This window comes from Cricetulus griseus, chromosome 6 (assembly GCF_003668045.3).
Source record: "Cricetulus griseus strain 17A/GY chromosome 6, alternate assembly CriGri-PICRH-1.0, whole genome shotgun sequence".
NCBI lineage: Eukaryota > Metazoa > Chordata > Mammalia > Rodentia > Cricetidae > Cricetulus > Cricetulus griseus.
Window position 1 is genome coordinate 146618336 of NC_048599.1, and position 26414 is coordinate 146644749.

Here is a 26414-nt window from a genome sequence, read left to right on the forward strand (position 1 = left end):
AACTGCTCATCTTACGAGGACACAGACACCACTACATTAAGAGTTCCTTCATCTGGATGTGGTGGTGGACCCAATAGTCCTGGCCCTTACAAGGCTAAGGTAGAACAACCCTGAGTTCAAGGCCAGCCTGGGCTACATAGGGAGAGCCTGTCTCAAAAAACAAAAGCAAATCACCTTCATCAAGTAAAGAACGTAAGCAGGTAACACCCAAGTGCTGAGTTGAAGGGAGAGCCTAGCCAGGACACACAAGGGAGTGCCATCAACATCTAATCTATGGGCCTTGCTCTGAGCTGTTGCTGTGGCAGCCAGTCTGCTATCAGTAGGTTTTTCTTGCAAATAATTATATATATATATATATATATATATATATATATATATCATATGCTTTATACAAACTCTGAGAATGGAATAAATACATAAACTTTGGAGGCAAAAGGAACACTTAAGGTGGTAATTCAGACACATGGCTATCTTTTGTGCTATTCAGTTAATACACCCAAACACTGTGGCATTAGAACACTATATAAATGATGTTCTCTGGTAACCCCCAGACTATAGTCCTTTGTTAACAGTAATAATAAAAAGGTTTGATATGCCTCTCTACTCAACAACCTTCAGGTAGATGTAATGAGGAAGGAATATGAAGAGCAAAGTATTTTAAGACTAATGTGCTTTGGGGAATTTCTGAGAATTCTAACTTATTCCTAAATCCTTTTTTGTTGTCCTTCCTTCCTTCCTTCCTTTCTTTTTTTCCTTCCTCTCTCTCTCCCTTCCTCTCTCTCTTCCTTCCTCTCTTTCTTCCTTCCTCTCTCTCTCTTCCTTCCTCTTTCTTTCTTCCTTCCTCCCTCCCTCTTCCTTTCTCTCTCTCTCTCTCTCTGAAGACAGAGTATCTCTGTGTAACAGCCCTAGCTGTCCTGAAACTAGCTTTGTAGACCAGGTTGGCCTCCAACTCAGAGTTCTACCTGTCTCTGCCTCCTGAGTGCTGGGACTAAAGATGTGCACCACTCTGGTTTATTCCTAAATCCTAAGGGTCAATGCTTGCTGTTACTTGCTGTTACAGTAAAGGGAGAAAAAACAGGTTCCACGTTGTCAAAGGGCAATAAGGGTGGGAACCCAGCTGAGAGAACAGCAGTTGCTGGGTGGCCTCGATGGCCTTACATCCTCAGTCAATCTCCAGGACGCCAAGAGTGGAATGTGAAGGCTTTTCCAAGGACACATTTACACTGTAAACCAGACAACAATTATAACTTTAATATAACAAATATTCAAAGCAGCAATTCAAAACCAAAATCTTTTCAAAGGTGCACAGGGTTACACTGTCAGTTGGCAGTAATGCAGCCATTATCTGTGGGAGTGAAGAGCTAGTGTGAGGGTCAGGTGACCTGCTCAGGCCTTGGGCTGGTTTCCCCAATGGAACAAGCACACTCCTCTCCTGCTCTTCAGGCCCAGCAGGGGAAAGGCAGATGGCCAGCCTGCTCTCTGGCTCTCTCAGCAGCCTGGAGGGCAGATGTTGGAGGTTGGCATGCTTACTGAAGCCAACAGGAAGCCACAAATCTGACCCCAGTTCCCACACTACTGCTGGCCTGGGACCTGGCCCCACTTGGGGATCTCAGTGGCAGCAGCTGTGAGACTGAGAACGGGGACCAATGCCATCTGCTCATGCTTGCCTGAGACAAGAGAGAGAAGCAGAGGGAAATGGGTGGCTGTGTCCAGAGTGAGAGGTGATGTCCCTTTGTAAGGCACTACAATTGCTGAGGTTTAAGGCAAGGACCATCTAACCTACTCCTGGGACCCCCTGAATGCTTGCAGACAGGTGTGGAGGGGTCAGGCCTAGTCATGGAAATATCAGCCCCCTTAATACAGGTCTGATGTTCCCATGCTGGCCATCTTCTTCTTCCAGCTGGCAGCCTGCAAAACCCTGCCCAGCTGGAAGCCACAGCAGCAGTCAGGGAGGCTGGTCCCAATCTGGTGCCCCTGCCTCCCACCCCAAAGGCACTTCTTTCCACTTTCCAACCAAGTTCTAATATTGCTGCAGGCAAATTAAGGGCTTCTTGCCCACCTCCTAATTTTGATTTCACTCCAGATGGGGCTGTTTGTCCATTTTAAGGGTTCTCTTTATACCACAAGGACAAAGGCTTCCTTTATGAAAGGAGGGAATGATTCAGGCCCTTGAAAAAACCCCAGCCTGTCCCCAAAGTGATTGTCAGTTCCAGGGTGAGACAGGTGCTATTCAGGAGAGGGGTGTCTTTTGTGCTTCTCTGTGGGGGTCAAGGCTGGTTTACAGCCAGAGGGGGTAGGAGTTTGTTTTTCACATTTAATTGCAGCATGTATCCCAGCAGCATGTATCCCTGGAAGAGGTCAAGGACAGGAGCCAGGGTGCCCAGAGGGAATGTGACTGTGTGTGTGTGTGTGTGTGTGTGTCTCTCTGTGTGTGTGTGTGTGTGTGTGTCCATACAGTGGTGTGGTGTTGGACTATGATGGGTCTGGGATTTAAACTGACCTGGCTTGGCTCCCCATCATTTCTTTTGAGATCTAAGTGTTTAAGAACAAGGCCAGGCTCCACTCCATGACAACAGAGAAGGGTTATTGCTGGAACAAACTTCTGGGACCCTATAGTCTTCCCTCTGAGCCTCAGTAAAAGACCCTGATCCTGGTCCCTTCAGCAGAGACCCAGCTCATCACTCCCCAGGCTCTGGGTCCCAGGCATTCCAAATTTTCTCAGACACCTTCCTGGCATTAGGGGTGTTGGTGAGAAAGTGGAAGACCCTCAGGGGTTCCTTTCTCTCAGTGTGGTCCCAGTGAGAACCCAGAGAAGGACAGACGTACATGTGCACATAGAAGATGTGTGACAACACAAAATACCCAAAAGGGGTGAGGTAAAAAGATAGAGAACTGGGGACAATGACAATCAGATTCAGGCCTCAGGATCACCAAGGGTCACATCCAGGGTACCATGGAGCCAGAGGAACTAACAAACAGTTCGAGGGGCATGAGAAAGTCAGCGGGGTCTAGAGACACAGGCAATCGGTACAGCAGCACACAGGCCTTGGCCTGGCGGGCAGCAGGCAGGAGCTATAGCCAGGCCCTTATGGCCCTGCTCTGCTTCCCTCCACCACCCTGGCCTGGAGAAAACAGGGAGCCGATGGCTTCTTCTGTCCCTCCTTTGGTTTCCAGGGGTCTAGGTAGCTCCTGAGGGGTAATCAGTAAGGGGTAGTCCCTTCCCATTCCAACAGGTACTGAACTTTGCCCTCTGGTGTGACCCTCCGAGCCAACACTTGATATTTCTCCCCACAGGCCAGCCGTCCAGCTGCACCAAAGTAGTTGGTGATAGATGACTTGAGGTGAGACAAGGAGGAGTCATCTTCACTGATGCTTTCCAACGTGTGTCTGTCAATGCCTTCATCTGGCTGCTCAGGGCCCAGAGCTCCCTCTGCACTGCTGTCTGAGGGGCAGCGTCCATCCAGCTCAGCCGCCTGACGCTTTGCCCGCAGGGGCACGTATGCTTTGGCTGCCAGCTTCCTCTTGCGGCTGCCTACTGTCCATCTGTATCAGGAGGGAAAAGGGGTGAGCTGGGACAATGATTAGGTTCCTTACCCCGAGAGTCTCTTAGGTACCGTGCCGGACCTGGGCGTGAATTATCTTGCCGGAACTTCACAGTAGTCCTGTAATGGGGAAACTGAGGCTCCAGAGAAGAAATCAGCTAGAGAACAGAGGCCAGGAGTCAAACCTGGGTGTGCTTAACTTAAATAGCAAATGTTCTTTGTATCCGGAAGGGTGGGTTGTGTATGCTTCCAAAGTCCCACAGTCAAAGGCCTTGTTTAGGCTGCCTGTTTTTTTTTTTTTTTTTTGGATGAGCTGGATGAGCTACACAGGGAAAGGAACTGAAGGACCTGCACCACACAGGCAGGGGTATTAGCAAAAAGATACAAGAGACAAGCTACATGGTAATGGATGCTGAGACATGGCTGCCATGACCTGAAGCACTAGTGAGAAACCCAAAAAGCAGAAAGACTAGGGGTGATAGCCCAGTGATAGAGCACTCTCTAGTATTCATGAAGCCTGGGTTTGATCCCTAGAATCCAATTAAAGCTACAGAAGGGCAGCCAGCCAGAGACGTGTGAAAATAGAGAAGGGATTCCATCTTTATAGACATGGACTGCAGTTTAAGTCTACTCCCACAAAGTCTCTAGAAGATGGAGGATCCCGAGTAAAGAGGGGCTGTGCCCGGCAGTAAAACAAGTTATACCCTTAGCCAGACAACCAGGGTCTTTTGCCTCCCCCTACAGTCTGCCTCTCTTCTATGCTTAAAATAAATGGATTTTCCTCTTAGGGACCCTGGCATACAAATCAGCCAGCCAGGAACTGATAATAGGAGCCCTGCAGTCTGAGGCATAGACAAACACAGTCATGACACATAGAGGCCAAGACACCCAGAATGAAAAGGACTCTGATAAAACAGCCCCAGAATTGGGTTGCTTGATTAGAGGGATCACACGGCTATCAGGCAAAGGACGTCCCAAGTGGAAGGGATCACAACACCTTAGCCTCCATTCTGGTGACTTGGAACAGAGTGTCCAGAGTAGACTCAGTCACAGAAGACCAGCACCCCTCCCCTACCTCTCTATCTCAAGACTGGGAAGTGCAGAGTAAGTCTTCCTACAGCAGTGAGGACTGCGATCCCTGGCAAAGCTCTGGGGCAGGCCCTCAGGAAGCTCACCTGGAGTCATAAGAGAGGCTGGTGGAGGCAGAGCCGGAGGTGCTGGCAGCATCCGTGGAGTCCACGTCTGAGAAGACTGTCTGGCTTGAGCTGGTACTGAGAGGGAGAGAGGACAAGCCTGCTGCTGGGCTGCTCAGCAGCTTCTATGTCTCTCATGGCATCCTCCATCCAGCAGAGGCCACCTTCTTCTCACTGCCAAGCTTCTCACTCGTCCCAGGCCTGCCTGTCTTATTTTCCACCCATTTAGTCTTCAAAGTTGGGAGTAAAAAAAAAAAAAAAAAAAAAAAAAAAAAAAACTTTCCCTGACCAACCTTCCCTGGTGATGGACACACTGGTGACACAGTCCATGAACCATCAGGCACTTGTGCAAAGTTTCACAGATACAAAGTGCTTGAGGAAAATGAGGAGGGTGGAGGTTAAGAATTTAGCTAATGCTGCATAGTTGGAACTGGTAAACATGGACCAGAGTTCCCATTTGACTCTAAACCCCCACTTCCTGCTCCACAACCGATGAACAGCATGACATGGTCTTCAGCGATTTGGGGAGTAAAGTGGTAAAAAATGAAATTCCTGCCCTTGAATTACCCAAATATGGGTGCTATGAGCTCTAAGCAGGCTTCCAACACAGCCTGGGAGTGCCAGTGAGGGGTTCCTGGAGGAAGCAATATCCTGAGTTTTTGGATGGGGAGGGCAGGACACAGAGTGTTGCAGGCAGAGGCCTCCTGGGAATCACAGGTAACCAATGTGAGGGTAGCCATAGCACTGCCAGCGTGAGATGTGAGGCAGGAGAGGATGTAGGGACCTGGGACTGTAGAGAAGGCAGCCTGGGCCACTGCTTTGGAGGGCAGAGCTCACTATGCTGCAAGCTGTGTACAACAGATTCTCTGGCAGCCTGTTGCACATTGGCCCTTTTAACTGAAGTCTCAGAAGGCCCATGGAGACAGTGTCTCCACCCTCAGGGTGTGGGGAGTGGAGCCCCCTCTTCAGCTCTAGAGTAGAAGGTACCTTTTTAAACTCTGAATTTCATCCAGCGTGAAGTCGAATATACTGGCCAGGTGGTGGTTGGTGCTCCAGGCAGAAGTGAAGTCACTCTGTAGACATCACAGAGACAAGATCAGTCTTGTGGGACAACAGACCCCCTGCTCCCCACGCAGCCTTTCCCTCAGCAGAGGGGCATCTGGGATGGCTACTGCTCAGCCAGGGCTGCCAACTGATTCCTTGGGTAAAACCTGCCACTCCCTTTTGACTCTATGCTGTGACCAGAGCTCCAAGTCACCCTCGTTTCCAGTCTTGACCTCCTCTCCAGCCACCCAGATGACTTTCATTTGCCTCTCTGGGTCTCCGTTGCCTCCACTGCAAAGCTCAGAGCCTGCCTTACTCAGAGGTCACGGGAAGCACAGACTCCATGCTGTTGTGAAAATGTATAGCAAGCTGTAAAGTGCTGGAGCGCAGAGGCATTGTGAACACTAGGAGAGTTTCAATGAGGATAATCAAAGCAAGAAAATATGCTGAGATGGCTCTAGGCTGGGCTCAGCCACTGCTGTGAGGTGTGGCATCTAGAGATCGGCTGCCCCCACACAGCCCTGTTTTGCCCAGGATATTATCTACCCCTGCCCCACCCATGTGTTCTCAGGAGAATTTGGGGTAGATCTGCAATAGTGGTCTTGGGGTACGTGGTACTTCCTTGTTTCTCTGTAACTGCAAATATGATCCTGGGGCATTCCTTGGGTCTGTGGACAGTATTGGGGACAGTACAGGGCCCCCTAATGCATGCTGTCCCTGCACATGAAACTGGAGAATAAGAAAACCAGGAACTAACACTGGGAATAGCATCTTCCAGCAAAAACTTTGCTCTTTTTCTTCTATAAACTCGCCTTTTCTGCTGCTGGGGTTCATGAGGCAGCAAACTGTGGAGACAGAAAAGGGAGAGTGTGGCCTAGTCAGAGCTGGAGGGGACAGGATGTGGCTCTGTCAGAAGCCTCAGGAGTGCTGGGGTTGGGGGCAGTATTGGGTCAGGAGGGTTTGGGCCAGGCAGAGGGAGCCAGGGAGGTGCGCATCCTTCAGGGCAGCGAATGTGAGTGGGACCTTTTTCAGAAAGGTCTCTCCTTGCCCCAGGGTCCCTAGACAAGAGGCTGTGACCAGCCAGGAAGGAGAACAAGGGCATGTCACACACTTTGGTGTCCCTTCTCTGCCCAGTCCTAATGCAGCAGGGCTGGGTCCCAGGATCGGGAAGTGAGGGGCCTGTGGCTTCCCACTAGCTTTTCCAGGGTGCCTATAGCTGGATCTTGGGATCCCCAGGCTTAGGGTGGTGCTACCACACTGCCTGGGCTCATTGCTTAGCCTTCTGCCATCTGCAGGAGCTGGGAGCTTGGTCAGAGAACCCAAGCTGGCTGTAGCCACAGCCCTCCACCAGCACTGACCCAGGCTTGTTCTTTCCTCTCTTACGAAGCAGCTCAGAGGTCCCTCTCTCACTTGGCATCAGCCCCCTGTCGGGAAGCAGCTTTCCTGGAGGAGTGGGTGGGACACGGATGCGAAGGCGGAAGATGCACTTCTTTTTCTTAATCTCCTTGCCACACAGGAACCTGGGGTGGGCAGAAAAGAGGCCGGGGCTGTCAGCTGAGACTCTGATGGTAACCACCAGGGCCATCGGCCTCCCTGCCCTCAGAATGAATCCAGTCCCTAGCTGAGAATGTGGCCCAGTGACTCCCTGCCTCCTGCATGTATTCCTGCTGATGGAAAAAATGAAGCTGGGAAACAAAAGGCAGAGAGGACAGGAAAAAAGTGCTGGATACACCAGATGTGGTGCTGCACACTTATAAATGCAGCACTCAGGAAGCTGAGGCAGGGGGATCAAGAGTTTGAACCTGGGCCAGAGTGAGACATTGTCTCAACCAACAAACCAACCAACCAACCAACCAACCAACCAACCAACCAACCAACCAACCAACCAACCATTAGGAAGCCAAGGACTTAGAGAGCCTGGTTGCCCAGTGTCTACAAAGCAAAAGGACAACGGCATGAGATGCAGACAAGGTGGGCCATGTCATAAAAGGCCTTGGACATGACTGAGGGACAAGTGTGTGCTAAGAACAGGATGGAGAAGCATAGGCGGCTGAAGCCCTGAGACATGCTTTCCCAAGCTCTCCAGCTGTCTGGGGCATAGACTGGAGCCTGGCATACAACCGAGCTCTTGGGAAGGCTTTGCAAAGGAAGCCTCTTGGATGGCTTCACTCCCAGGATTGAGGAGAGTGGGAAAGAGGAAGAGCCAGGCAGGGAGCATGGCTGGAGCAGATGATACATGGTAAGAGGAGCCAGGCAGGGAGCACAGCTGAGCAGAGGATACATGGTAGGAAAATCCTTTAGATGAGACCTCACCTGTCAGGTCCTTCCCCTCCCTCCTTGCACTCACCGACTTTTGTAACTGTTGAGAGCATTGAGGAGATGTGGTCCTCGATCTGTCACAGGGGTGCTGGTGAGCTACGGGAAGCAGGCCAGCAAGATGGTCAGCCCCACACACGGGGCATCTGAGGAGGCACTATCCTGACCCCCCCTTCCACCCTCCCACCACTGCCATCTCATGCTCCAGTGTCCTCCAGGTGAGAACTACTGACTTACAATCTTTTCACCTCTCTGAGCTCATCTTCCCACCTGTAATGTGGAGGAAAACTCCTGGCCCCAGTGCTTCAGGAGCTTTACAGGACCCTGTAAAGCTGTACAAGGCCCTGAGTTCATTCCTCATTGCTGCTTTAAAAATGTCCACACTCGCCAGGTGTGGTGGCTCACACCTTTAATCCTACACTCCGGTAGTAGAGGCAGGCAGATCTCTGTGAGTTTGAGGCCAGCCTGGTTTACAAAGCAAGTTCTAGGACAGCCAAAGCTACACAAAGAAACCCTGTCTTGCAAAATCAAAAAGCAAACCAAAACAAAAAAACAAAACAACCGAAACAAAACAAAAAAACAACAACCAAAAACCCCAAACCAACAAACAAAAACCCAAAAATCAAAACAAACAAAAAGACACAAAGACAAGCAAACAAACAAAAAGACTGTCCACACTCTTGATAAGTAATGCTACCCTATGAGATCTATGATTCAGGCAAAGTATGGGACATGAAAGAGATTTTAGCACGCAAAAATGTGCCCTGCCTGGGAGAACATCAGTGCAGCCATTTAAAAGGTTATAAAAACACCAATAATCTGGAATAGCTTAACACTAACCAAAAAGAGATGATCTAAAATAGCATATATTGTTTCATGTAAACCATAAAAAAGTGGAGGAACAGGATATACCCATACTTTATTTCTAGTTATTTCTGAGTAGTGAAAATAGGGATCTTTTAAAAGTATACTTCTGTTTTGATAATTTAAAATTTTCTTTCTATTAGAAACATATTTTTTAAAAAGCATTTATTTTTATTTTATGAGTGTTTACCTGCATGTGTGTATGTGTACCATGTGCGTGTAGCATCATGGAGGCCAGAAGAGGGCGCTGGACCTCTGGAACTGTTGTAAGCAGCCATGCATGTGATGGGAACAGAACCTGGGTCCTGGGTCCTTGGTCTTTGGAAAGGCAGCACAAGTGCTCTTAACTGCTGAGTCCTCTCTCTAGCCTCTATGCATGATTTTTTTAAGTCAGAAAAGTTATTAAAAAATACCAACTCTAGGGCTAGAGAGGTGGCTCAGTGGTTAAGAGCAATTGTTCTCGAAGAGGTCCTGATTTTGATTTCCACCACCAACATTCATAACTCCAGTTTCAGGGAACCCAACACCTTCTTATGTCATCTCTAGTTACCAGGCACACTTGTGGTTCACAGACATGCACATGAGCAAAACACTCATTCACATTAAATAAATTTTAAAAAATACTGACTCTCTCCTTCAAGGCTTTCTTGTCTTACAGCTTACCAAACACTATAAATGGAGACGTTATATACAACTGCATGCCATACATAAGAATTACCTATTTTTTTTTTTTTGGTTAATTACGTGGTGTGTGTGTGTGTGTGTGTGTGTGTGTGTGTGTGTGTGCGTAGCATGTGCATGTTATGGCATATGTGTGGAGGTCAGAAGACAACTCGGGGCATGGGTCAGATCTCTTCTCCACTGTGTGGGTCCTGGAGATTGAATTCAGATCCTCAGACTTGCCAGCGGGCACCCTTACCTACTGAGCCAGCTCAATGACCTTTGTTGTTTTTTTCTAACCCTGCCTATCAAAGAAGGTTTGGGCAGTCAGTGGGAGACATCTCATTCTGTAGCAGCAAAGAGGACTCCGAGGGTGTCGTTAGGGCATAGGTCTCTGTAGCCCCATAGAAGTAGTTAGGCCGCCCTCCAGCTCTGACAATTTCCAAGTCTGTTAGTTATGGGCACCGAGGCCCCTGGAGACACAGCACAGAACAAGACCAGCAGAAAACAAACACTGTGTTTTCCAACCTAGCCAGGAAATCTGGTGTGCACCCAATACCTTAGCAGAGAGTTCCATTCTGGCCACACTTGGTGCAATGCCTCAGTTCCCTGAAGCTGAGTTAGTGAGGCTCCAACTGACCACCGCCCCAAACGGAGATCAGAAAGCCCCTTCTCGCCACAGACTCGGAGGCTTTCTCTCAAGAAACTGCACTCAAGGGTGAGAGCTCAGGTATCGACACCTAGTCCTGCACTGAATGACCCTGTGCAGGTATCTCTGTCATCTGGGCCCTTAACATACCTTGCCAAGCTGCAGGAGCTCCCAGTGGTGATTGACAAAGGCCAGAATCTCCTCAAAGTCAAAATACTTCTTCTTGCTTTGTACTCCCAGGTTATAGAGGGCCAGGTGAACTATGTCCACCCTGAGCAAGAAGGCAAGGGGCAAGTGAGGGTCAGGGTAGAGTAGAAGGCAGGGGGCAAGGGACGAGCTGGTAGGGATAGGTCCCATCCTCTCACCATCGCAGGGGCAGCCTCTCGATATACTCTGGGCCTTGGTTACACACGGAGCACAGAAACAGGTAGAACCTGGGGATAGGTGAGCAGGGGGCTGAGATGGGAGAGCACCTGACCCTCTCCTTCCCACCTGTTTTCTCATGGTCAGCATCCACTCCTGGGCTGTCAGCCTCTAAGTAGTGGAGGGGAGAGGACCAAGGGATATGTCTCTATCCCTGACCCCTCTCCAAATATCACTGCCCTAGAGTTCAGCTCCATTCATAGAGAGGTTGGGCCGTAGTAGTCACCACTGTCTCTTCTCTCTCTCTCTCTCTCTCTCTCTCTCTCTCTCTCTCTCTCTCTTTCTCTCTGTCTGTCTCTCTCATGCATGTTGCCTGCCCACATGCACGCACGCGCGCACGCACGCACACACACACACACACACACCAGCTACTGGCCAAGATTTTAAAAGCATAATATTTGATTTGGCATATATAACACTCCCATTAGCTTAGCCCTACTATTAGAACCCATCTACTTCCTTCATGGCTTCTATGGTAACTTTTGTTAAGGCTAAGGTAGAGACTATCATCTCTCCTTCCTGAGACATCTGTAGAGACTGGAGTTTAATGAAGGCAGGAATTTGTTTAAGGTACCACACAAATCAGTGACAACTAGGCATGTAGTCGAGCATGTTGCTTTATCATGTCCTGGCCCAGCATAGCCAGGGTTCCTTTTATCTTGAGCTGTCTCCTATAGATAAGCATAGCCTATCACAGACCTCCTTTGTATTGAATCTGGCAGACAATCTAAGGTTGCTTCTGTCACCCTTGTCCCTTACACCCAGTCAGCACCTACCGGTCTCCAAACATCATAGGCTCATTGAGGCACTGGGTGCAAGCTTCATGAAACCACTGCCTACACTGGTAGCACTGCAGCATCCGCAGGTACCACCTGCAGACACAGAAGAGCCAGGTCACCCACATCACAGTCCACCACAGACTCACCTGCCACTACAAGAAGGGCAAGAGGTCTGTTGGCCACAATTACCAAGCACCTGGAAGCCAGAGCTATGTAACCTCACTGGATCTTGCATCTAGTAGAAGAAAAATGCATCATTGGCCCCAGCCCTGACACACAGGGTTAAAACGCAGATTCCCTGGTTGGTTTCATTTCAGAAGAACCTTTTGGAAGTGCATTTTTAAAAGACAACTGCCCCACCAAACATCGAGGAGCACTGACTTACTAATGCATATAGGTTTCAATATACTGTTTTCCATGGGTCATTCATTAGGCCTCCCAGCACACTGGGAAGCTCATGGTAATTAAGGTAACTAAACCTATTTGAGAGATGAAACAGTTCAAATGGAATAGTTAAGAGCCCAGCTGGGCTTGCAGGCAACCTCCAGACAATCAGAGCTGGCTCTCAGAGTCAGGCAGGGGAAGGGGCAGTCTGACTTCTACAGAGGGTAGAGACCCTGCCTCTATTATACATAGCCCAAAGGAGAAGGATCAACTGTCCCTGGAGGCCCAGGTATGCAAACAAGACAGGATTCTGGTCCCACAGCCGGTAGGACTCTCCTCTATGACTTTTGCACAGACCCCTGCCCTGCCAGAGGTCTTCAGGAAGTCAGGGTACCCACCTGTTTCCCTGACTGACCTCCACTCCCTTGCAGCACTAATACCACCACCAGTAACAGTTATCAATTTCCATCCCGTGTGAACCTTGCTGTAGTTAGCTCTGTTCACAATTGCACAAGGAAAAATTAGTAAGAGAATTGAGAATCAGGGGAGGCACAGCTTGCAAGGTGCTGTGACAGGTTATAGATATCTCTGTTAGACACCCCCCCCACCCGCCCAACTTGCTCTTTTCTCAGGGGGCTCCAAAAAAAGCTCTCTGCCTTCTACTCTTCACTGCCATCTGGACATGCTCTCCCTCAGAATTTACTTTTAGGGCCCACCCTTTAAGGCCCCTAGGCGACTCTCCTGGCTCCTCTCAGACCTGCCTTATCGCTGCTTTTCGAGCTCAGGATCACTCTGGGTCTCCCTCTGGGAAGCCCCATCCTCCTGCAGAGTGACACAGCCCCAACATTAGAATCTGCTCGCCCTAAAGTGACATCAGGGATCCGCCCCTCCAGATCCCACCTCCATGGCCTGACACCTAGATCCCCGCCCTGGCTACTGTCACTACTCCAGGTAAGTCTCCCCAGGACCTGGCCTCTTCAAGATCCACCTCCAAGGCCTGACACTGTCACTGTCACTGCAGCTGTCACTCTGGGTCCATCCCTCTAGATCCCACCTTCACAGCCTGACACTCAGACCCTGCCCCTAGCTGTCATGTCTAGGTTCCCTCTCCACAGCCTAATTCTAAGGCCCCGCCCCGCGGATGTCACTCCAGGTCCTCCCCTCCAGACACTCAGGTCCCACCCCGGAGCTGTCACTCGCCTCTACAGAGCCCGCCACTCAAGCCCCGCCCCTCTGTCTGTCACCCAGGCCCCGCCCCCTGAGGTCTGACTGTCACTCGCGGTGCCTGTCAGCCCACCCAGGAACCCGGGTCTCCCGCACGTGCCCCGCCCTGTGGCCTTACTCTCCAGGCCCGCCACAGTAGCAGTAGCATTGCTGCTGATTGGTGCGATGGGGCGAGTCCCACTCGAGCTCCTCGGGCTGGTAGGACAACACCATCTTCACAGCCTGCAACGTCCTGGCGATGGCGCCTTTCTTCAGAGCGCCGCCTTTCTGGGGGAAAATAGGGCCCAGGTCACCAACAACACCTGTTAGCACACAGCTATCAGGAGAAATGCTGCCAGGGTTGGGGAGACCCAGGCATTTTGTGAGCATCAGAAAAGCATGGAGATTTTTCTCACCAATCTTAAATGCATCCTCTGTCTCCATCCAAGATATTAACAGCATCAGTAGTACTTAGCACAACACAGACAATAATTAACCACGTATAAGGGCGTGTACATAAAGTTGTCTTTTAATAGCAAATCACCCTTTATCGGGTGCCCATTTTATGGTTGGGGAAACTGAGGTTAAGACAGGCTCTGAAATCTGGCGTAGGACAGAGAGCTAGTAGGTGGCAAAAATCCTGTGTCTCCAAAGCCCAAGTGGAGTCCTTCTGTCTTCAGTACAGGGTCAGTGATGGGGCCTCCAGCCTCAGGCTAGGGAGTCAGGGACTAGGGAAAGGGAGTGCTTACCCTCACAGCCAGTGCAAAGATGCAGCGTCGGCAGAACCATGGAGTGAGGAGGGGTCGGTTGGCACTGCCTGCAATGGGGATGTGGCACTGCTGGTGGTAACCTAGGGCAAAGAGGGCATGGTGAGTTCCTCATAAGGAAGCAGTGGTCCAAGGCTAGCTGGCCAAGGGCAAGCCCTAGGGAACACTGCCTCCCAGCTCCCACGGTACTGTCTGGTAGTGCCCACCCAGGAGCCAAGCTGGTACCCAGTGAGGGACTAAAACACAGCATTGGCCACTTCAAGAGGAACCAAGGACGAGCTTCAGGGCCTGCCCCAAACAGGATATCCCATTGTTCTTTCTCAACTTTCCCCAAGGCCAGAGAGACTCTCAGGGACCGAAGGAGACATAGGCAGCCAGATGTGACCTCAGCAAGTGAGTGGGGGAGGGATCCACTAGTCATGGCCTTCTCTGTTCACCCACTCACCCAGGCCACACTTGCCACAGATGAGAATCTCATTCATGGGCCCTGACGTCTTCCCCAGGCAGATGTCACACTTGGGCTCCTCTCCCGGAACACCGGCTGAAAAAGAAGTCCTCTCTACTCAGGCTCAGCTCACATGATCAAGAAAAAGTCAAAATCATAGACTGGGAGGGAATCAATCCTTGGAGATGGCAGGAGACTCATAGGTCCCCTACTAGGAAACTTTATTCTGGTGTTTAGCTAAATTGACACAGGATTGATTTGCCTTCTAAATATATTTATACCCATAGACAGTTACTACTCAGCCTTAACCAGAGAGGTATCTGTTTCCTGTGAACTGCAGAGTAACAGCGGTACAAAATGCTGAGAATAGCTGATTGTTGAGGGTTCAGCTCTAAAGAGGAGATCTGTACCACATTCTCCATGGAACATTGTGGAAGAGGGGCCAGAAAGAAAGGTAAGAGCTGGAAGACAGAAATAAGGGCTGTGAATTGTTATTGAGCACGACATGGCCACTGCAATCCTGAGCTGTTTTATTTTTTTTCCTTCTTTCCAAGACAGGGTTTCTTTGTGTAGACCTGGGTGTCCTGGAACTCATTATGTAGACCAGACTGGCCTCCAACTCACAGAGATTTGCCTGCCTCTGCCTCCTGAATGCTGAGATTAAAGGTGTGCACCACCACTGTCTGGCACAATCATGAACTCTTAACAGTTGCAGATGATTACTTTGGGTCTGCACAAGAATGGGCCAGATACTGACAGCATAGGGGCCCTATCCCTTGTGCTGAACCATTTCCTATGGATACATTTTGGGGGATAAGGAATTATTATCTTCAGTTATTGTACCCATTGATAACTCCACTGGGCTTTAGTGGGTAATCCCATACAATAGTCACAGAGATGACCCTAATTAAATCAAATGGGTCACACAACCAATCTACATCTGGGAAAGGGGCAGATGGAGAAGAGGGAGGAGGTGATAGGGGTAGGAAAGAGAGCAGGGGGAGTTGAGGAAAGTATAACAGGAATGCATACTGCACATGCATGAAACTGTCAAGGACTACTTAGTTATTAAAGCAATAATACTGACAACCACAGAGCAGGGTCTGAACTTCGGCTATGCATTGGGCTTCCCAACAGGCTCTAAAGCTGCCTTACTGAACCTTCATAGTCCTTCAAAGGTGACTGTTAACACCATTTCTAGAGATGGGGAAACGAGGCTCAAGAGTTAAGGTCCTTGCTTAGACATTAAGTAGTAGAGGAATGTAAACTCAGCTATCTCACAGCTAATTCTTTGCTCTTTTGACCACGTCTGGTTCCCTCTCCTACCTATCCCAACTTGCTTTGTTAAACATTTTTTTTTTACATCAAATGATATTTAAAACACTTATTATTGGATAATAATGTATGTTTATAAAGAAATTTTATGCTTCCATCAACTGTGAACTCACAGACAATCCTATTTAAACTACATTCTCACCCACATCTGGTATTTCAAATCAAGACCCAGACATCCATTCATTTTTCTATAACTATCTCAGATCAGAGCTCTCTTTAAACATACCACATAGCCTTTATTGTACCTAAAGTTACTTTTATTTCCAAATGTTTACCAAATTAAAATGTCATTACAACTTTGTGTTTTGAATCAAGATCCAAAGTCTAGATACAGTGACTGAGTTAACTTGTTTAGTTTATTTTGGAGCTAGGGTTCTGATCCAGGGCCTGTGCTTACTGGGGTACACTCTCTGCCACTGAAGCCACCCCAACCCTAGAGTTACAGACTGGCTTTTCGTTCACCTCCTCAATATTTTTTCATGTTGGTCTTCTTTTGTTAAAGAACAAATGTATTTTTAAAATAATTTAACTTTTATTTTATGTGCATTGGTGTGAAGGTATCAAATATATTTTTATATCAGAAGTATTTGCATGGTTATGTTAAATGCATTTTTTCCTTTTGAGGGGTGCAATGTGCTAAGCATGAGACCTAAGACTTTGTACATTCTAGGCAAACTGCTGCCCACAAATACAACTTTTCAGTGTATATACATGCATGCAGGAGCACATTGAGCAGGGACCACCATCTTGCCTTTTTTTTTTTTTTTTTTTTTGAGACAGGGTTTTTCTGTGTATCCCTGGCTGTCCTGGAATTCACTCTGTAGACCAGGCTGGCCTCTGCCTCCTGAGTGCCTCTGCCTCCTGAGTGCTAGGATTAAAGGCGTGCAAACCACTGCTAGCTCATTTTGTCTTTTTGAGATGGGGCGTCTCACTGAGATCCAGGGTTCACTGACTAGGCTGACTGGCCAGTGAGCTCCAGGTATCTGCCTGTCTTCACCTCCCCAGAGTTGGGATTACAAATATGAACCACCATGCCAGCTTTCTTTGAAAGGTATATTGGTTTTTATGTGTAAGGGTTTTGCCTGCATGGATGTGTGTGCACCACTTGTGGGCCTGGTGCCTGTGGAATTCAGAAGAGGGTGTTAGATAACCCAGAACTGCACTTACAGAAGTTTGTGAGCCACCACTTGGGTCCTCTGGAACTGTAGCCAGTGGTCTTTTCTTCTGAGCTATCACCCCATCCCACTTTCTTATGTGGGTTCTGGGGATCAAATCTGGGTGCTGGTGCTAGCAAGTTAAGCATTTTCACTGACCGACCTATCTTCCCACACTCTCCTTAAACACATTTGAAAATGATTTAAAAAGTTTTTTTTAGTACAAGAGGTTTATTGCGGGAGGGAGGGTTAAAGAGAGAGGCAGACAGACAGACAGAGAGGACAGGGAAGAGGCAAGAAACAAGCAAGACAAGAGAGCAAGAGAGGAAAGAAGAGGCAAGAAGAAGCAAAAATGATTTTTAAATTAATTTCTAGTTATGGGTCTATGTGTGTCTATGTGTGGGTATGTACACATGAGTGCAGGTGCCACAGGAGGTCAAAGGACATTAGATTCCCTAAGATGGAGTTACAGGTGATTGTGAGCCACCAGATGTGGGTGCTGGGAACCAAACTCAAGTCCTCTGCAAGAACAGTGTATACTCTTAACCCCTTAAGTACATTTTGATGTGTTGCTTCTGTTTTGTTACTCCAGAAGGCTGCAAGGAATTTTTTGTTTAGTTTTTTTTTTTAATGGTTTTTGAGACAAAGTCTTGCTAAGTGGCTCAGGGTGGCCCTGAACTGGTGATCCTCCTGCCTCATTCTCTTTAGGATGAAAGTTTTGTAAAGGCAGAAATGGTTTTACTGTATTTCTGTGCCCTCAGGCCCCTAATGGGATATGGCAGGCAGTAGATGTTCAAGGTGTGTTTGTTGACTAAATGGCCAGGCAAGGACTTTGCCTTGTTCTACACCCAAGGACCAAGGTACCCACACTGAGTCTCAGCCTCCCATTGCTTAATAAAGTAATACATAGTAACTGTATCATGCCCAGCCTTGAGCACTCATCTTAAAGGATGCCAAGAGGTTACTGGCCTGTTGGATGGATATGAGACAAACTGTTCCTGGCTACACCCCTGCTGTGCCCTGCCACTGTACCTGGTGTACAGTGGGACGCTTCCCAAGCCCAGTGAATTTGCGGTCAAATGCTATACCCCCAAGCACTGCGAATTTGAAATAGCTTTTTTTCTGCTGTTGGAGTTTTAAGTTTTTCCTAGAAGTATAACCAGCAGGGGATGCTCATAGCTTTGAATCCACAGAAAACAGGTTTAGGGTGCAAGGGACTAGAGGAAAGGACCAGTCTCCCCTGGCCACAGGTTTTGAAGAAAAACTTTTTTTTTTTTTTTTTTTTTTTTTTTTTTTTTTTTTTTAAAGACCTACAAACTGGCTTAGTCCTGTGGCCCATTTGGCCGACTTCTTGGAACCACCTTCCCAGTAGCAGACTCTTAGAAATGGCCTCCCTACGGCACAGTAGCTCTGGGCTGAGCATATTACATGTATCATCTCATCTAATCTTCTCACTGTCTGGCGAAGCCTGGACTGCCACTGTCTCTTTCTTTCAGTTGAGAAATGGGAACTAAGAAAAATGACATCACTGCTCAAGGCTCTGTAGATAGATCTGGAACATGGTTCAGGGGCTGTCTGACCCTAGAACCTGCTGCAGTGGGCCACATCTGCTCTGTTAAGGATAAATGATATTTAATAGGTTTCTTGTCTCATGCCAATTGTCATAGTTGGTGTTTGGAGTTCCATGAAGAAAGTAAATGGGACAGATTATGAAAATCTGTCCTGTGTATCCTGAATGATCCCAACTAGCTGTATCTTATAACAGTGTCAGCTGTCTAAAGGCAGGGGTGGTGCCCAGCCCAGCCCCCCTTTCATCCTGAAAGCTGACCCAGCTCCATCTAGGTCATTTCATGCTTTGCTGGCTATACCTTGCCCTCACCTCTTTGTCTCAGGGGTAGAGATTCCCCACCAACTTCTTCACATGCATACAGGGAATGTAGTTCACACATACAGCTGAACCCCCTCTCCTCTGGCCTCTTCCTCCTCCCTAGCTGTAGGAGACCATAGCAGCCAACATTCAGAGAGGACACAAACTGTAGGCTTGGGACCAAGTCCTATATACTCTTAGTTCTAACACATGTCTGAGCCCCTCCTCCACCTGCCCTGCCTCTCTTTGAAGTCTGAGCATTCAGGAAGGGGATCAATGTCACACAAGCAGAAACCTGGTGGGCCCAAGATGAGTACCCAAGGCCTGGGCTCCATGGACTAGCACAGGTGCCAGGACAAAAGGTGACAGGGGAGAGGACATGGAGAGAGGCACGCGAAACTCTTGACACTCACCGTGCTGTATATCCTTCCACAGGACCCAGTATTTGGAATTATCCTCAAAAGTCACAAGGCAGCTTTGCTTAGGACTGCTGACCTGAGACGAGGAGAGGGAGAAGAGGAGAAGGGCAGCATGAAGAAGCTGCAGGGAGGGCCTGGGTCTCAGTTCTCCTCCATCTCCTGTGCCTAGGGACATCAGGGACAGGATGACAACTGCATGGGAATGCTTTTAAGGGCAGAAGAACAGGCTAGCGCATCACCCATGTCCTGCCTAGTCTGGTGGTTTGCTTAAGTTCTCTAAAGAACCTGTTGGACCACACTGGCCCCTGAGGATGGAGCCTGTGAAGCTAGGCTCTGGATCTTTCTACTTCAGCTTCTAGGCATGAGGGGCAAGAAAGGATGAGCAGAAAGATCCTGAGCCTGGGCCCAAGGACCAGGGACTCACCTTCTTGATCTTGCCAAGGTAGTACAGCCCATCTGTCCACCGGCATAGCACATACTGTCCTTCCGTCAGCTTGGACATCAAGTCTTTGAAGTTCTTTTTGGTCTTAGACAGGGTCCCCTTGTTAGGGAGGTGGCTGGTGGGACCATAGGCTTCCGGAGTCCCTGGGTCTAGAGCTTGAGTCTCCATCAGCTTCTGCTGACACTGGGAGAGAAAGAACAAGATCTTATCTTGCTCCCCGCCCCTGAAACCCTGTAAGGCTTTCAGACACATTGATTGACAGAACAACTCTGGGAGGGAGATATTATTATCCCATTGTAAGGATAGGGAAACTGAGGAGAGGCAAGGAAAGTGGCTGGTGACCCAGAGGCGAACCATAGCTCACAATGAATCAGGCTGGTTCTGTATCATACCATACTGCTTCTCAGAGAGTGTATCTCCCCACCATACCTGGAACGAAGGCCCCACCCAATACCTGTCCCAGGAGGCTGAGGCCTTATTCTGTACGCAAACACTCCGTGGCCTCAGCTCTGAGGAAGCACACACTAAAGACTTCATGTCTCCCTTGAATGTGTTTAGAGAAAAGCCCACCTAGCAGAGAAAACTCTGGGGGGGGGGGCTTGGGAACAGGTATGACATAGCCATGTGCCTTTTGTGAGCCCCCTTTCTGTTCTCAATTATTTGATGATTTCCTGGAAACCAATTCAGGGCATTTAAACCTGCCCATGCTTTTGTCCACATTAAGCCATTGCCATACCAGCCCAACACACCTGGCTCTTCCTATCTCACTGAAGTGCAGCCTTTTGCTCCCCTTTTCCTGAAAATGGTGTCATTATGGCCATCAGCAGTCTTCTCCAGCCAGTGGGCTGCCACAGTGGTTTGTGGAACAGTGGCCGGAGCATCCCTGCCCACACCTGCCCTCTGCCCCAGCAGCCCTGCTTCCGGTTCTGTCTTCATCTTTTCCCATCAGTTAATTCATTCACCTTCTCCTGAGCCTGTTGCTTGCTACTGCCTGGCCCCTGGAATGAGGAGTCCCCAGGTCACTCCAGTTTCCCTACTTCCCCACCTGAATCTCCCCAAATCTTCACGGGTGTTCAGCGTTATTGCCTTCCCCCCTCTATGGGCTCCCCTGGCACCATACCGCTGCACATACACTCTCCTAGGGTCAAACACAGCTTCCTTATGTTGCAGTGTGTGGGGATGGTAGGGGCGGTCCTGCTCTGGTTCCCTCCTTCTGCCTAGGTGCTGGGCACCTGGCGCCCTGGCCTGCAGACAGGAAGATAGCTCTGGGTGTGTTTTCATGTGAATGCCTCTTCTGTGGCAACGTGCCTGTCCATATGTAAAACTAAATACACGTGGGCATGTGAGGGGCCCTGGGGCAATGGGGCACAGTCAGAGTCTTGGCTGTCCAGATGAGGGTGTATACCTCCTACTGCCTTCTCCTCCCTGTCTTTTACTCCAGGGCAGAGGCACAAGCACCAGGTACAGGCTGTAGTCAGAACTCTTGCCCTCTTCACCAGCGCTTGGCTCTTAGGGCGCTGGGAGGTCCCTGCTTGCTCCGGCCTGGAGCGGGACCGGCCTCGGCAGGTTCACAAACTGACATTTCCTCCCCCGCTGAGCTTTTGGGGGCAGGCCGGGTCGCTGCTCCCCCGAGGCCAGGCTGGGCCCCCGGGTAGCAGCCCCCCCACCCCGCCTCCATCCTCCTGGAGCGGGCCCCCGCGGGCTGTGATTGGCTGATTCAAACCCATCGCCACAGAAATGCTTGTTTGCGGGTTCCCGTCGGCGTCCAGTTCAAATCCGCGGCACTGGGCGCGCGGGGCTGGGCTGGGCTGGGGCAGGAAGCGCGGATGATTCATGCGCCGAGGCCTCTCCAGGGCGGCCGTTGGCTTTTTAAAAGGGTGTTGAGGGGGAGGACCGCTTGCAGCAGTGTCCCCTACGGCTTCAGGCACTCCTTTCCTCAGTTGCTCCAAATGCAAACTTTCCCAGCTCCCAATCCGTCGTAGCCTGACTTTGGACGTGAGCAAAATCCCAAATGCCCTCCTATCCTCCCTCCATAGCCTCATATGGAAAAGAAAAGACTCGCGGCCACAAACGGAGACCTGTCACCCACACCCTGCCCTGGGTTGGGGATGTGGCTGGGATTCCCGCTGCCCTGAGGGTACCGCTCGGGCTCCATCTCGGTCCCCATTCCACAAGCGCGCAGCTCCGCAGGACTCCACCCCCCTCCCGGGCATTGTAGGACTCAACCCAGTGCTCTAGAAGGGGGGTCCTGTGCAGGGATTGAAGCGTGAAACGCGGAGTCTCCCGGAGCGCCCGCAGCGCGGGACTTACCGCGAGGCAGCGCGTCCGCCGGTCCCACTTGGAGTCTGGCCACCAGGCACATCGGCGGCGGAGGTGCGCTCGGCCCGCGACTGCCCGGCCGAGTGTCCGCCCGTGGGGCCAGGGTAGGGTCTCGGCGGGGGCGGGGCGGGGCGGGGGCGCCGCGGGGAGGAGGGACGCGGGGGGAGGGGGCCGGTGCGCTCAGGAAGGGCCCCCCGGGCGCGGGGCGCCATCTTTTTCGCGTTTTCCCGCGAATTATTGACGTCCCCGCTTATGTAATTAGCAGGGGCCGCACCGGCTTCGCCATTGGAGCCCGTGGCCGGCGGGGCCCCGCAGCGCCTCACGGGGCCGCCCCCGCTCAGCGAGCTGAGCCGGCACACGCGGAAACGCAGCTGTACAGACCCACGGCTAGGAAGGCGTGCGCACACCACACGCAGTTACACCCAGACCCGGGTAGGTTGCCCAGCACCTTGATTTTACAGCACTGACATCCCACTCCACCTTCGGGAGACCCGGGCAAGCCTAAGAGAACCAGACACAGGACGCATATACAAGTCACAACACTCAAAATTATACGGTGTCCTCAGCATAGGCTCCCGCGGAACGACGTGTAAGGCACACAAGTCAGCAAGCATAGAGCCCCGACACATTAACCACAAGACCCACGCGAGCATGCCACCCACGCACTGCAGAGATATAATGCAAAAGAGACAGCCACACACGCCACGTGCACAAACACAGCACTTAGGCAAAAAAAAAAAAAAAAAAAAAAAAAAAAAAAAAAAAAAAAGGCAAATTTAGGACAGATCTTGTAGCTATGGCTTCAATCAGATAAAGTCTCCCTCTGGGAGAAAAGACAGAGTGTCCCCACTCAGACTCACTCTTGGCGCCAGGACTGGAGAAAGTGCTGGCTAACACCCCTTACCCACATTCCTGCCTTCTATCTGGAGGTCCCTTGCACCTGCTAGCATGGCGCCTGCAGGCATTCCTCCAGAGTGAGTGCATTCGTGGGAGCCTTCCCTACTCATTGTCCAGTCCCTACATTTAGCCCTCTGCTCCAGAGGATGCTGGCAGTGCAGCCGGCAGCTCCTGTCTGTCTTCTACCTGTCTCCCAACTTGAGATACAGGCGTCCTCTTCCACCCTTCCTCATCCCCTCACCCCTGGGTCTTCCTGCTCCTCTGGTCTTACTGCCCTCATTCTGGGTCTTTGACCAACAGCAGAACCTATTTATCGTGAGGATCTGTCTCTCTTTTGCTGGGCCTGGAAAGGAAATTGGTAGCAGCCCCATCAGACAGGATCTTCCAGTCAAGAAAGGCCAATTCAAAGGCACCCACAGGACCAGCCATTTAGTCACCTTCAGCAGGATAACACCTGTCTGTTCAGAGCCTTTAGGCTGGCCAGCAGAACCTTTAGGATTCCAGGAACAGAGATAGCAGAAGAAGCCTGTCTCTGCAGCTCACAGGCTGGCTCCACCTATCCCTGGATGTGAGCCCCTGAGTGTGTCACTTCAATTGTTGAGCTGTTGGGAAGGTTAGGGGGCTCTGTATGTCACGAAGAAGGTGAATAGTGTGATTTGTCAAGAAATCTGTTCTCACCCGCTGTTCCCCTTTTGTAGGGTATGACTCAGGCTTAGGGCACATGGGTGAGTAAGAGAAAAAAAGTACCTGCAGTCTGGTGGGGGAGTCAGTAGTGGGGTAACATATTTATGTAAAAAAGGATCTGGGCATGGAATTGGGGAATTCTTGCTATGAGGCCAGCCTGAGAAACTGGCATTTGGATAGGATAGAGAGATGGGAGGCACGAATTTCAGGATGAGGGAATTGAATGGACTGGTGCACACACACACACACACACACACACACACACACACACACACACACACACACACACACAAATTAAAAGTCCAGGTTAAAAAATGAGTAGTGAGCCAGGGAGTAGTGGTGCACGCCTTTAATCCCAGCACTCAGGAGGCAGAGACATATGGATCTCTGTGAATTCAAGGCCAGCCTGGTCTACAGAGAGAGTTCCAGGACAGCCAAAACTACATGGTGAGACCCCCCATCTTAAAGAAATCTTTCATTCAATCAATGAATGATCAGTGTTTTCTAAGGCAACATTTATACTAAATTGGAATTATACAGAGACATTTAGCATGACCCTTGTGCAAGGGTGACATAGGGATTCATTATCATTCCATCAGAATTCCGTTTGCTGCAATTCTGGATTTTTTTTTAAAAGAGTTGTTGATGTTGAAAAGCCTTAAATAAAACTGATTTAAAATTTAAAACCAGGCAAAAGGCCATCAATAGATCATTCCCCAAAGAGGAAACCCAAATGGCCAAAATGGCCAAAAATATAGAGATGTTCCTCTTCATCGGCCATGTGACAGATGCAAATAAGGACTGTGTCACATCATTACATGTCCCCAGTGTGGCGAAGAGTTAACATCTGTCTGTTTTAGGGAGTGGGGGCAGTTAAGGTGTAGTGCAGGGGCCTCTCAGGACTTTGGTGAGCTGATGGGATAGCATCAAGTAGGACTTAAGATTCTGGTACCTTCAGTCAAATGGCACTCAGCATATAATAGCAAACAAACAAATAGAATTGTATCCTGAGAGAAACTAAACTAAGACAATGGACTCTAACATGCATACATACTAGAAATAAATGAGCATAGAGGTAGCTAGGTAGCATGTGCTGAAGATGGGCACAGGGGACCCTGAGAAGATTACAGATGTGGAGGCCTGAGGTGTGGTGCTACTTGTTAAGTGAGCAGGGTGGTTATAGGCCACAATTCCTCCTATGTGAGGCATTAGTATCCCCCTCTCCTAAGACTTGTCACAATGTGGTGAGCCAAGTTTGTCAGACATCAGGGAGACAATGGAGGGTTAGAGCAGTGTGCACATGCACGCGCGCGCGCACACACACACACACACACACACACACACACACACACACACACACACACACACACACACCCCAGGACATGCTCTGTTCCCTCAATTGTGCCTCCTCCTCCCTTGGTGCTGCCTCTCTTTTTAATTCAGTTAAGGAAAAATGTAAAAATGTCCAAGGCAGAAAATAAAAGCCACCAGTGATGGTCTCCATCTTACTCTTAAGTCACCTTTCCTGGAATGCAGTGCACAAACCATAACTCACTTATTCATGTGTACAGTCACTAACTTACTTTGAGAGAATACCATTTTGTTTCAAGACCATTTGCTCAAGTCCTAAGCAACAAAGCATCCATGAAGGAAGGTGCTATGTGAAGTGAACATACTTTTCAAAATATTTTAATGATATGGACATTCAGTCTTTAGAAGTAATTATCACGCAGGTGACTAGTTAGATGGGTCTGTGTTCTGTGTCTAAGTTTGGGGGTCAGTTTAGAGTGTTCTCATCATGGAGATGTTTTCAATCTGTGGTAGAAAACATGGCCATTAACACTATTTGAAAAGGAATGGGTTGAGGGGATCAGATTGTGACTTGTTGAAGTGCCTGTGGCCTTGGTAAGCTGCCAAGCCATAAACACTTTTTACCTGTGGCTTTTGTGGGTAAATAAAAGAAGTAAAGTTGTCTACCCCTGTGGAAAGAGAACCTTTGCCAGCTCACAGAAATACTACTAGCCCACCCCCATGTCACTGTGGAATCCAGTTTCTCCATCTGTTAAAAATGAAGTGATTAGTGGTGGCACACGCCTTTGATCCCAGCACTTGAGAGGCAGAGGTAGGTGGATCTCTATGAGTTTTAGGTCAGCCTGGTCTATAGAGTTCCAGGACAGCCAGGGCTACACAGAGGAACCCTATCTTGCAAAACCAAAACCAAACCAAATCAAAGCAAAAAATTAAGTGGTCCTTCATATCTACTTTCAACATTCAACAGTGAGTTAGGGAGCCATGCTGTGGACACATGCTCTGCTGGGATCTTGAGTGTGCTTTGAAGATGAAGAAAGTCCAGCCAATGGCCTCAGGATGCTCCTGGCCCAGAGCTGGTGTGGGGGAGAAGCAGGATAAGCACATCAGCAGGTAATTGCTAGAAGATGGGGTCAGATAAGCAGCTGGCTTTGAGCAAATGACTTCCAGTATCCCCTACCCCCAACCCATGATCGGATCATCTGATCCTATGACCTATATTTGAGAATTATTTTGTCTCCTTGCTTTTATGGTGTGTTGTCCCATTTTGGTTTTGAGGAGATGGTAAATGAGGCAGTTGTAGAAATTTAGCAGAATCTCTGCATTGGGGTAGATAATAGAACGAACAGCTGTTTTTGTTTTTTGTTTTTTGTTTTTTTTTCAGAAATACTTTGACCTTGAAGAGTCCTTGTGGAAAACTGGTTATTTTGCTGAAGAGGCATTGTAGCTATCCTATGACTTTGGCACACCCGAGGCTCTTGTATTATTGAGTATTTCAAACAATACATAATAAAGGACTGGAGTCAGGGGGCAAGCCATGCTCTCCTTTGGTAAAACATGTAAACTAGATTAGGGACCTTGGTATGAGGAAATACTTTGTGTAACAATCAATAAATACACCTTTGTAGGACTGTTGGGGTTCAGTTCATCAGAGAGGCTGAATCTGCCTGCTGCCACAGGCCTTAAAATTTCACCTTGGAGTGTCTTCTTTCTTCAATCT

General features: G+C 49.3%; 1 protein-coding gene, 1 long non-coding RNA gene and 1 other non-coding gene across 4 annotated transcripts; 2 read left to right on the forward strand and 1 right to left on the reverse strand.

The window, feature by feature from the left end:
• Positions 1-1228: 1228 nt before the first annotated feature.
• Phf19 (PHD finger protein 19) lies at positions 1229-21953 on the reverse strand. Of its 2 annotated transcripts, none has more exons than XM_027423699.2 (15): positions 21797-21953; positions 19469-19669; positions 19039-19120; positions 14270-14365; positions 13807-13907; positions 13197-13345; positions 11468-11563; positions 10634-10702; positions 10419-10539; positions 8127-8194; positions 7138-7299; positions 6537-6624; positions 5723-5808; positions 4718-4813; positions 1229-3543 (listed from the first exon to the last, which is right to left on the reverse strand). In XM_027423699.2, exons 2-15 carry the CDS (start codon positions 19652-19654, stop codon positions 3201-3203), a joined length of 1743 nt encoding a protein of 580 aa, XP_027279500.1. In that variant the 5' UTR covers positions 19655-19669; positions 21797-21953; the 3' UTR covers positions 1229-3200. The 2 variants fall into 2 exon arrangements, with proteins under 2 accessions (XP_027279500.1, XP_027279501.1); XM_027423700.2 differs by lacking the exon at positions 21797-21953 and adding an exon at positions 20892-21102 and having other exon boundaries at positions 3201-3543.
• Positions 21954-21999: 46 nt separating this feature from the next.
• LOC103164558 lies at positions 22000-26387 on the forward strand. The gene is made up of 3 exons (XR_003486839.2): positions 22000-22237; positions 25665-25807; positions 26079-26387. It is a non-coding gene; the product is annotated as an uncharacterized LOC103164558 (long non-coding RNA).
• LOC113831683 lies at positions 23884-23989 on the forward strand. Its single transcript, XR_003486859.1, has one exon. It is a non-coding gene; the product is annotated as a U6 spliceosomal RNA (small nuclear RNA).
• Positions 26388-26414: the final 27 nt, after the last annotated feature.

Coding starts and splice junctions, on each gene's coding strand:
- Phf19 (XM_027423699.2), bottom strand. CDS start 19,654: ATGGAGACTCAAGCTCTAGACCCAGGGACTCCGGAAGCCTATGGTCCC. Junction 14,366..19,038: donor GTGGAAGGATATACAGCACG/GTGAGTGTCAAG, acceptor CTTCTTTTTCAG/CCGGTGTTCCGGGAGAGGAG. Junction 6,625..7,137: donor AGAGGAAAGAACAAGCCTGG/GTCAGTGCTGGT, acceptor CTGTCTCCACAG/TTTGCTGCCTCATGAACCCC.